Source organism: Mchenga conophoros, linkage group LG15 (assembly GCF_057382185.1).
Source record: "Mchenga conophoros isolate Kocher_MC1m ecotype Shallow Benthic linkage group LG15, M_conophoros_male_GT1.1, whole genome shotgun sequence".
In the NCBI taxonomy this organism is placed as follows: Eukaryota; Metazoa; Chordata; class Actinopteri; order Cichliformes; family Cichlidae; genus Mchenga; species Mchenga conophoros.
This window is the reverse complement of record NC_140540.1, coordinates 10,431,142-10,443,168: the sequence shown is the minus strand read 5'-3', so window position 1 is coordinate 10,443,168 and position 12,027 is coordinate 10,431,142. Positions and strand designations below refer to the sequence as shown.

General features: G+C 44.3%; 1 protein-coding gene across 6 annotated transcripts in view; it reads right to left on the bottom strand.

The window, feature by feature from the left end:
• The window catches only part of LOC146557799 (prospero homeobox protein 1-like), a 31,714-nt gene extending 20,121 nt beyond the window's left edge, over positions 1-11,593 (bottom strand). The window contains exons 1-3 of one of the 6 annotated variants that reach the window (XM_085245956.1): positions 10,550-11,593; positions 9,340-9,409; positions 3,836-5,890 (exon numbers count right to left, since the gene is read on the bottom strand). In XM_085245956.1, coding sequence (XP_085102082.1) covers positions 3,836-5,824 — 1,989 coding nt within the window. In that variant the 5' untranslated portion in view covers positions 5,825-5,890; positions 9,340-9,409; positions 10,550-11,593. The other 5 variants (XM_085245958.1, XM_085245954.1, XM_085245955.1 and 2 more) reach the window with 5 other exon arrangements.
• Between the last annotated feature and the right edge of the window lie 434 nt (positions 11,594-12,027).

Sequence of the window (12,027 nt, the reverse complement as noted above, 5' to 3'; positions counted from 1 at the left end):
CATCAAGCAAACACAGACATTGCCACAAACTAGAACTTGGTAATAAATGGCAGTAATTTTGGCAAGAAATAATCATTTGGATGGTGGGTAACCAAATTTCCTTTTAGGCATGAGTGCGGGGTTACTGCAGAGGGGGGTTGAGGAGGCTGAAGACAGTGCACCAAAGCAGAACCATTTGCTTGCAATTAGCATCGTGCGTATCAGGTGTGAGAGCGTCACGGTAAATAAAAAGCTGGCCAGCACTACAGCTCTTGCTTTTACATAAGGAGGCTCATTTCACAGTCAAAGCGAGCAAACGCCTTTGCCTACACCCTGTGCTAACCTCCGCCCCCCCCTAAAAAAAGGAAGAAGAAAAAAGGAGACATTTGCATATCACAGACAAAGACAGCAGTTAACGCCAGTGACGGGCAAGAAGGCCTAATGGCTTGGCGACAGCACATGCCAAGCCTGAATATGACTGTCTGATGTTGGCTTCATATCAGTGACAAAACAAGGTCTAGGAGATAGTCCTGAACACCGGCACAAAAACCCAGCTCGTGCTCACAGAGACTATATTCAAATACACGTCAGATTCCCTCGTCTTCCTAATGGATCGCCTGGATTGAGCAGCAGCGAGCGGATGGAGATGGGTTGGTGGGGGCACCTTGAGGGATAGCATGGTTCCAGCCTTCAATTACATCCCCCTCCTCCACCCCCTTGCTCCACCCCTGCCCCCCAGCTCCTCTGATGCTGCCAAACCCTTGGAGGAGCAAAAGAAGGAGGAGGAGAAGGAGAAGAGGGGCTCTGAGGCTTTGGACTCAGCCAGTGATGGGGAGAATGAAACACATCTGCGCCACCGAACGGCCCAAGCCATTTCCATGGTGAATTAACGGCCGTATAATGCAACTGATAATATCAATCTGGAGGATAAGACATTGAAAAGGGAACAGGGGATGGGGGGCGGGGGAACGTGTTAAAACCCCGGGCTGTTTCAACAAGGGTTTTCATCAGCGAGGCAGGGATTTATATCACACAGGAGATACAGCTCTAAGTTTTCCCGAAGACTGTTTACACTTGAGCGGACAGGATACATTGCTCGACATAATTTATGATGAACCGGGGTGACTGCGGCCGTTAAAATCAGTCAAGTGTCCAGATGTAGCTGTAACTATAGAGCGGGAAGAAGGCATCAGCTGCTCGATTGGATTGCCCTTGGCCTCGGGGTTACACGGCAAAGCCAGCAAATGCTGAACCACGCTGGGTTGGCTCCTTAAAGACCCTGTCTACTTTGTGTGATTCAGTAAGAGAGAGAGAGAGAGGGGAGAGTCAGTTGTATACGCAGCGAGGGTCTTGTGGGGGAAACCCTGGCAGGCTGGTGTTACTCTGACAGGCCTGGCCAAAAGAGCAGCACTTCACTTTCCACACCACACCATCTGCTCCGAGTGGAGGGGATACAATGGGATCTTCAGACAGAGCGAGCGAGAGGGAGAGGCAGAAGGAAAAGAGATCTCTGTTGCAATAAGGCAAGGTGGGATTTGTTTGAAGCCACGCTTTTACACTTAGATTAATTTGTTTCTGCTTTTTCAATTAGTATACGGGTCGCTTCATCCCCCCCCCCCCCCCCCCCCCCCCTCTCTACGTCCTTATCGCCGAAATTAAAATTTGTTCTAAGACAAAGATGTTAAGGTCTCACCTCTCCGGTTATATCACCATACCACCTCCACTGAGCCACCAATTAAGAAGCTTCATATTTCCTAATGAGACATTTCTATTTCCAATTCACTCACAGCTTGCAAATGTAATTGTGATTGGACTTAGGGGTGGTGTGCAAGGCTATTATTTTGTCATGATGGTGCACTCACACCAGCTGGCCCACTGTTCGCCTGCCACATCTGACAAGACATCATCATTCTCACAACACTTCCCCAAAGCCCAAAGTCATGAGAGGAAAATAGCTGCTCTACTTCCTAATTCCAGGTGTAAGGACAAGAAAATTTGGAGTCGGACTGTGAACAAATGAGGAAATTGATAGCAGCCATCTGCTCCACAATACTGCCGAGACCTGGTGAACTTGAACACACCTCGCAAAATGTCTGACAAGCTGTCCCTGACTTCTGAGGCTTAGGGAAAAAAAAACACACTAATGGAAGCTGCTATAAAAACAGATGCAAATTCAAACAAACAAATTCATACATGTCACGCTAATTAAAATAAAGAATGCGCAAAACTATATCTCGTAAATGGCCAACTTTGCTTCGAAACCTGTGGATTGAGAAATAAAATATGAAAAAAATAAAAACAAGCACATGTCAAACACATGTGGACATGTTCTTTCGATTCTTTTCCATTTAAGAGTACGTCTGTTAATGCCCTGAATTTATAAATGCTACAATGAAAGCCACAGCATCTGGCATACGTGGTTTGATTGTTCTCTACTTTCTCTCAGTCTCTGTATGTCTCTCTCTTTTCATCCCTCCATCGGGAGCCCGTAGAAGCAAAGGATTATGGATCTCTGGAAAGCGTTCACCCTTGGGTCAGAAGACAAGACAAGGCGAGGTAATGAAAGATAAACAGCTCGCTGCAAACACCTGTTAACGTCCGCTTCAAAGAAAAGACAGAAAGGAGGGAGGAGGGGGGTGTGGGGGGTTGCAGGGAGGGAAAACAAAAAAAGAAGTATTTGGCTGCCAAGCAACAGCCGAAGGGCCCCCCGGGCTGTTGACAGATCTTTATGAAATGAAAAAAAGAGAGAAGAAACGACAATGATTGTGGGCTTTTTACAACAGCGATGGATGATAAGAGGAACACAAGAGAAAACACAAGCAATCATAAATATACATCTTTCCCGAATCCTCGGGCAAACCTTTTGTGACACGCACACACAAAAAGACACGCACACACGCATCCATGCACACAGACACACAAAAGGCTCTGCACTCAGGTGTGCACAAACGAGGGAACCAAAGTGTTAAGTGTACATATTCACTCGCTAATAATATCGACAACAGGTACAAAGCGGTAGGATTAATTAGTTAAGCACATAATGAATGTTAATGATACGAAGACAAAAAAAGGTAGTGTGACGCCAATCAAACTTTTATGAGGGTTAAGGGGTGTTGAATACTTAGGGACTAAGGAGGTACACAGGAAACGGAGAAGGCACTGAATGTTTAAGCTATTAGTCCCGTGTCCCCAGGGGATTCAATTTGAGCCTCCCATAGGGGATAGCCTCTTTATCCACAGGGCATGATTGGGGCACACAGGGGTTAAACTATAAGGCAGGCTATATAACACTATTGTGTGCCAAGTTCCAGGAAGCTATTCCCCTCCTTGCTCTTCCAGGCCATTTTTATAAAGAGAATTGGGGTGGTTAATGTCGTGGGGGGCCTAATCTTTTGCGAGTAAGCGATATGTGACAAGAAGGCTTTTAAAGCACTTAGGTTTGAAGATGGAAGAAAAAGCTGTAGGGTGCTGTGAGAAGGAAGAGGTATGAGTGTAAAAATAAATACAACAATGCAGTACAATGGAGAGGAGAACAGCAGTGGGAGGAAAAGTGATTCATCAACAATTTCTCAGTTTCTTAGGCTAGTTTCAAACATACTCAAAAAGATTTGATTTTTAACTCTTTGTGGCTCAGATGCAGTGTTTCGAACCTGTATCTATGGGGAATTACCACCAGAAATCTGATTTTTTCCCCCCCCCTGGCTTACAGAGGCATGAGATAGTCTGATGCCTCTGTAAGTTGGGACCACACAATGTTAAAACATTTATTTATTTGGCCTTTCAAGCGTCAAACGCAGCTGAGACCGATAACACGCGCACACTCACACGCACACCACCCTGATTTGTTAAAGGATACATTGCTGCCTGAGTAGGGTGAGATGTCAGCCATGTCCTGGAGATCACTGCACTCAGACTTGATGAGGGACAGGGAGAGCCCCTCGGCTGTGCTGCCGGGGTGTGCTGGAGAACAAGAGCGATGGTGGTGCCCCAGGTGATGACCTGACGACATCTTGGTCCTCAAGCTGGTGCTTTCCCTGGACAGGTCCATGGAGTCTGGTGAATTACGGTCCTTGCCTGTATAACTACCTGGGGGTGCGCCAAGAGGACTCTGGAAAGGGTAGCCCATGAGAGGCAGTGGAAAGGGGTGTCTAAATGATGGGGGGCTGAAGCCCATGGAGGCAGAGAGTGAGGAGGGGTGAAGGGCGGGGTGGTGGTTTCCACCGTGGGCACCCACAGCTGAGGCCTGGTGGTGGTGCTCACTGGGTGTTTTCCTCACTACTAAGGGCAGTGCCTCAGTTTGGTCATTGGTTGCGCCGGGGATCCCGGGCATGCTGGTAAAGGAGTCGAGCGGATTGGGAATGATGACATCGCCAAAGCACTGCAGCCTCTGGTTGGCGGTGTGAAAGTTGGGGTTGTCTCCATTGACAGCAGTAGGAAATCTTTCAGGAGGTATGGAAAGTGTAGGAAAGGCTTGCTGAGGTGTAGGGCGTGGAGGCTTTGCAAACACCTTAACCACTGTGTCCACCACCTGGGTCATGGCAGAATTGAGTTCCTGCTTCAGCGTTTCTGCCAGCTGTTTGCCTTCAGCATGCATCGAGGAACCCGGACCTCCGTGTCCTTTGTTCCTGCTAAGCCCTTCTCTTCTTGGCTTCTCTCCGTCAGCCAGCAGGGCTTGCTCCTGAAGCAATGCCCTCGCCCTGTCTATGAAATGGCCCGGATCCAGGTCAGACATCTCATTGTCTGAGCGCAAGTCATCTCCACCCCGATCGTCACCTCCGTTATCAGACCTGGCTGGGCTGTCCTCTGACATGTTTCCTATGTCATTGTGGAGGTCGTTGTGTTCTGAGTCATCAGTTGAGTCGTATATCTGAAAGAACTTCTCCTGCAGCTGCCGTAGTTGCTTCTGCATGTCCTCCAGCTGCAGTTTGAGCTGCCGTCGCTCTTCCTGCTTCTGTTCCTTTCTCTGGCATACCAGCTGGGTGAAGCTCTGCTGTTGCTGCTGTGGCAAACGCTGTTTACGCTTGTTCTCTCGGCTACTGCTGCACACCTCGCCTCCCCGTGGGCTGCTGGGGGCCTGCTGTTGAGACTGAGGAGGTGGGCAGTCCAGCTCCATGTCCCGTTCTCCATCCATATCATGGTCACGCTCATGACGGGTAGCAGCAGGTACTACCACGCTGGGGGAATGGCTCATGCCACGGATAATGTTCTCTACGCGAGCTCTCTTGGCACGCAGGTGTTCATCATTGAGACGTTCTATGTCAAAGGTGGCCAGGCCAGGAGGACGGCCAAATGGTGACAAACACTCTTGTGGGGTGCTGTCCTGGGAGGAGTTACTGCAGGCATCCTCTTGGGGAGCATCAGAACTTGCATTAGAGAGCCCTGATCCAGGGAAGCCAGAGTCCCCTCTATCACCCCGGTCCCCTCTTTCTCCCCTCTCGGGCCCTCCTCCATTTTTGGCGATGTTATTCTTGAGAAGCTGAGAGATAATGGTGGTGCCAGGGAAGGGCATCATGGTGTCCTCGTATGAGTTGGCCCTCTTCAGTAGCTTTCGGAGTACATTGGACTTGGACTCACTGTCACTAGCTGACACAACGCCAGGCCCACCATGTGGCTGCACAACGGAGCACTCCATGGAGTCGGTGTCTGATCCGTGGTGAGAATGAGAGCTCAAAGAGTTCATGGCACTAAAAATGGCTGCTTTGGCGCGGGCAATGTTATCAGTGGTGGCTGTGGTGACTGCTGCTGTGGAGGAGGATGTGCTGCCCACGGTCCGCTTAACACCAATGTCCACACGTCTTCGCTTGGTCTGTCTGTTCAGGAGGGAGTCGCTGTCATGGTCCGGCATCACGGGCTGCTGCTATTGGGCCATATCCCACACACCCAGTCCTCTAGGATCAAAGCCTCTGAGTACCTGGAGGGGGAAAAAAATCACAGCTGCATGACTCACCAAAGTGAAAAATATTTTCAGAATCTAACTCCCTCACTTCGGCCTGTCCTTAAGCAAGAACCAAAGCTGTACCAAAAAAAAAAAAGAAAGAAAGAAAGAAAAAAGCTTAAACATTTTTTCATATACTGAAAAAGTCAGAATCCGTTAACCTCTAGAGAATTGGAGTAGCCGATTCGATGGGTCTAACCTAAAGATATTTTTCTCAAAGCAGCAGGGAGTACCTCGTCTTAGTTTCTGCAAGTGATGAACGTTAAACATTCATGATTACATTTAGGTAGTAAGGACACAGGGCTAAAGGGAGACGGGGTCAGAATTAGGCCTTGGCTCGACATTCCAGGGCAAAGTCCTACATTTTATCCTGTCCCATGTTACATGCTGCGCGACACTGAACCAATTCCCACGGAACACAAAGCTGCATAAAATTATGATAATTACTTAAGTACTTGTCCTCATTTCCATGATTGTGCAGTGAGAGCCAACGTAGGAGCTCACAAAATCAAATAAAAAGAAACAGGGTTAAGATCATCAAAAAACAAAAAAACATGCAGGAGGATGCCGTACACATTCTACATATCACTGCACACACTTTACTGAAGCCTAAAACGCTGTCGGTCAATTCAACAAGAAATTTCAAAATATTTAAAACCACGTTTAGTCTTTGCGCAATTGTAAAAGTCCTGCATTCACATTAATCAATATGGCCATCATATCGTACTCAATGGGAAAAGTGACACAAAAAAGAAACACAAAATAGGCCTATTGATTATGGTGCCAGCATGAGCTCACTTCTGTGTTTTTTGTTTGTCTTTTCATCTGGCAAGGGCAGTTAATTCTGCTCAAATGAATAGGTCACGCGGGTCAACTCTGGCAAGGAGCAACTTAAAGCGCTCTTACAAAAAACCCTAATGCCCTTCTGAAAGCAAAACGTTTTGTCAGTACAGGGCTGCATCAATAATGCTATGTAAGCAGCGGTGGCAGTGCCTCAGTCAGAGCCATATCAGATGCAGCCTATCTCAAATGTTATTGTCAGAAACAATTTAATATTTCTGTAAAAAAAATTACATATTTTGAGGTGAGTAATTTGTGAATTGTTTCAGTGTTTTCTTAGGATAAAAGTGTAGGTGGACATTTTTATTTTTATTTTTAAACAAGACAGTTTTTGTCAGGACTCGCAATGGCTCAGTCAGAAAATGATAAAATCTAATGAATTTAAGGTAACTTAATTTTTTATAGTGTGCAAACATAAAAAATATTGATTTGGCTCACATGGAAATGCAGCTGCAGTCATGTCACATGGCGGATTCAGATCTATGTTTATAATTTAACATTCAAAGGCATTCATTTCGAAGGCTCTCTTTGAAGTGCAAGTGAAAGCAAACAGCAGGAGAAATTTCTCTCTTTTGATTCAGGAATACTTTTTCCTCAGCTACAACTAAAAGAAATGTATCATCTTTACATTGTCAGTGCATGTGAAAAGACTTTTTAAAAGACTTCTGTCTTGCCACTAAGGCCCACACTTTCACACTGCATGCACACACACACACACACACACACACACACACACACACACACACACACACACACACACACACACACACACAACATCGCTGTTGGCTTTGTTGCAAACTGTGCAGTGTGGTGCACATGTTGCACATGGTATTTGATGTAATTCAGGGAGGAAAAATTACATTTTGTAGCAGATAAAACTGTGAAAGTACAGACTTACTGGATGCACACTGGGTTAAACTGTGACACCAGTATTCTAAAATAAAACATTTGATAAATGCCTTTGGCTCAGGTCGTGATAGCCATATCCAGGCATACAGACAAGACCTGATACATCCACACGAGTAAAAAAAAAAAGAAAGAATGAAAGAAGAAAAAACGCACTTCACTGTCTCGGGAAACTTGCTTGAAATAGTCACCAGCACCTGTCTTTGCCGAACACGCACCTGTCCCCTATTGCCCATGCGCACTCTCACACTCTCCCGTTCTCTCTCTTAAAGAAAAAAAAACTTGCAACAATTTTAAGCATCTGTCATACTCACATACAGAAATTCACTCAAACTTAAAGGATACACCTTAATTAAAAACTCATAAACAATACACGCATAAAAGGACCATTTAAACCTCTCACGGAAAAAAAGGAAAATGCAAAAAGTTTTTTTTAAAGGAGCAAAGTTCAAGTTTTAAACTCAATTAAAAATAATTCTTTAAGGTTTGAACTAAAAGTCCGGCAACATTTCTTCAAGTGAGACTGAAATCTGTTGGTTTGGATATCTGTTTAGTTGCCAGCGAACAGACTTGGATATCAAAAGAGTTGCGCACACAATCGAAACACTGCGCTTTATCACATCTGTCCTAGAGAGCTACCGCACAAGATAGAAACCCCATTTACCAACCGGGAGGGCTGAGTACCTCGGTAGTTTACTGTGCAAGACTCTTTGTTTGACTTATCAATTAAAAAAAACCCCGTAATGAGTCGAAATAAGACTTAGCCAATGGGACAAAGACAATATGAGGTCATAGCAAATTCACAGTTTACAATAAGCGCGGAGGAGAGCCAAACACATGAAGCCTAAAAAAAACAAAAAACAAAACCCAAAACAAAACCAAAAAACCAACCAAAAACAGCCCTTGTTAGAAATCACGATTCCTTTCGCACAAAAACTCGCTTCCCAAACTTACTTTTTTAAAGTTGGGAAATCAACTTGATCTCTGTGCTTTGATGAGGAAGGCTGGGCTACCGCTCGCAAATCATCCTCGAGACAAACACGGGCTGCTCGCGCAACTCTCACCACAGATCAAGATGAGGGTACGAAACAGAGCAAATAATGTCGTATCGAAATGATTAGCAGTTGATTACCATAATAAATTTCCCCGTTAACGATGTTTGATTTGTTTATTTTTTCCGCCCACCGTGCGCAGGCGAGGCAGAACGAGAACAAGAGAGGGAGGTATCCGAGGACAAGGTTACTTACCCTTTTGATGAAGAGGGGGACAACCTGAACTCCTGCGGGGGGGAAAAATGAGAATACGCGCAGGGCACCGAGGATTGTTGTATGCTGGAATATAACAGTGTCTCAGAGAATGAAGAGCTGGAATAAAGTCGGCGACGCGAGCGAAAAGAACAAAATAGGGGAAAAATATAGAAGATTAAAAGAGCTCTTGCGCGTCGGTCTCTCCCTCTATCCTGTGCTGTGTGAAAGAGTGAGAGACATAGAGAGTATGCTAGAGAGAGAGAGGGAGAGAGAGCGCGAGACCGCGTGTATGTGTGTCTCCGAGGCGCACTGGATGCAGAGGACTGGATGCTGGAGCGCTCCTCCGCCACTAAGATCCACTTTAAGACACGGCTGAAGGAAACAGGAAGACGTGCGCGTCATGAGCGGCGTGATGTAACGGTCGCAACCTACCAATAAGAAGCGTCCGTCGGGTCCGGAGAACAACTCGCTGAACTTGACCAGAGAATGGGACTTGAGCATGCTACCAAAGAGAGAGAGAGAGGAGGAGAGAGAGAAAAAAAGGAAATAGCAGTCTTACTAATGTTTCTTCACAAATCACCGACGACGCGAGTAAGAATCGTTACACACTTTGACATGACACTTCTTAAGCAGCGGGGAAAATCACAACACACAGACACACACATACACATGGCTATGTTATTTATTTTCATGGTTATTCTTTAAAAAAAAAAAAAAGAAAGTTTCTGTAATAAACGGTTTAAGTGCTGCGTAGTCCCAGGAAATGTGGAATAAAGTGTCAGTAGCTTCAGCCAAGAATTTTGAATGTTTTTGAAATAATAATTGTTGGGAATATGAATCAAATAAATTGATTCATTTCGAAACGGATTAAAAATCATATTAAAGTTATTGTTAACAGTAAACGTTGTACCGTTTTTACGCAAATGTCTCCAGACATCTTTCAGCCTTCGTTTTATTTGTTTGCAATAAATTTCAAATTAAAGGTCTCTTTTGGAATCCAGTTTTTTTTAACCCTTCTGTTATTTCAAGTTTCGATCATACTCGATTAGGCATTCTTTCAAACCCAGCCATCTTTAATGATTGGAATATAATAATATTAACTGTGTAATTTGATCCTTGTATGTCAGAGGAAACTATGCACGGCGTATTTTTTTTAGATCAGTCATGGGTATATACCGCATATACTTTTTTGTTTTATTTTTATCTTTCCGGCAAAAACACTGCCACACGTTTAGACCGTGCATTCTCGTGGGGGACAAACAAGTTGGGGGTCACTTGAGTATTGGGGGATAAAAATGGCATGTAGAGATATTTTACGCACGCGGGTTTCTCATTGGTTGCACCCAAGTCTGATTAATGGACGAGTAAAGCAAAGCAGCACATCACGCTTACAGCTCTGCTTTTGAATTCAGATTATCCAGAGAAGCCACTGTCTGAAGAAAACTAAACATCACTTTTGTAAAAAGCTCAATTAAGAGCCGAATATCGTCACGAAGCTTCTGTCAGCTTGCTGTCACTAAAATATCCCCCCTAAAGATGAATTCTAACCTGGTGGTAAAACGAAGAAGAATAAAGAAAAAGAATTTACCTGTATGTTTGCAAACCAAATGATTTTCAACATATTATTAGTTTTTCCACCCACCTGTAACACAACCTTGCGCACAGTGACACCTGATCCTTTCCACGAGGCTTCTGATTTATGAAATGATGACGGCTGCTCGCTCTCAGTCCTCCTGCTTTCTTACAAACTGGATGCTTCATCATAACACAGCCGCTTTTGCGCGCGGCTAAACAAATGTTTTAACCTTCGACATTTACAACAGGTGATATTCACAATTTTTTCTTAATATTACGAACATTTTACTGGGGCTGGATTTAATGTTTAGGATGGAGAGAATTATTTTATTCGATTGTTTTTGAGGGTACATGGCACATTCATCTATACTGCTGATCTTACGTTCCAGGTTGGCAAATAATAGTTTTCAGAAGAAAATTATTATTATAATTAAAATTATTATTATTATAGTAACGTAAAAACTTGATTTTTCTTTTTTTTTTCTTTCTCAAATTATATTTAACAAATGTTTTTAAAACGGTTTAAAAAGTTCTTGCACAATTGCTCATGAAATCAGCTATTTTTATTCCATGCTTCTCGCTTCGGATCCATTTTGTTGCACGTTTTTCTTTTTTCTTTTTTCTTTTTCTTTTTCCTTCTTTCTTCTTTCTTTTTTCTTTTTTTTTTTTTTATCCTACTGAACAAACAGGATCCTAAAGTACTTAACGAGAAATCTTATTTTCCATATGCCCCTCTGTCAGGCGCCAAAAAGGAAAAGGCGAGTCTCTTTTCCATGTCGCAAGCAAGTGTTTTTTAGGACGAACGAATTGCAACGAAGTCAGCAAAGTTTGGTGTCTGGAGTGGCTTTTCCAAAGCAGGTGTCCCGGCCCCCCTCCTGCTCCCTAACTGGCCTGTGGCTGATTTGGCCTCGGCTCCCCTGGGTGCCGTCGGTGCGCACACAGGCTGGAAAAACAGGCCGGGACATTAAAGAAAGCGTGTTTGGAAAAGGAAGACTCGGATGAGGTGTAGAGGAAACGTGTGGTTTAACACTGGCTGCTCTTATCGCGGCCCATTCCAGGTGGATCAACCCGTGGATTTGTTTCAAACTCCCTCTCTCCTCCCCACCACCACCACCTCTTTTGGATCGAGTGCGACACACCTCGATGCCCAAGACTGATAATACGCTCTGACATTGCGCACTGATGGCCGAATTTACTGACATATTTATTAGAGCTGTGCCCAAATGCAGAAGGAGGGAGGCTACAAAAACAATATTTCTCCCAGAGGTGTTATAAAGCCACATTTTTATCTCGTGCTGAGTGGTAATAAGTGCACGCACTCGGCGCATGGTATGTCGAAGTGGAGAGGAGCCAGTGGATTTTTCCTTAGTATGAATTTTGATCAATGTCGCCATTATTATTATTATTATCACTGTTATTATTATTATTATTATCTATTATTATTATTAAGCCGGTGGAGATTTCATGAATTTAAGTTTCCTGAATTAATGAAAGAATGAATATTATTTGGCAGAAGAAGAAATCTCTTGAGCAGCAGTTATAAAA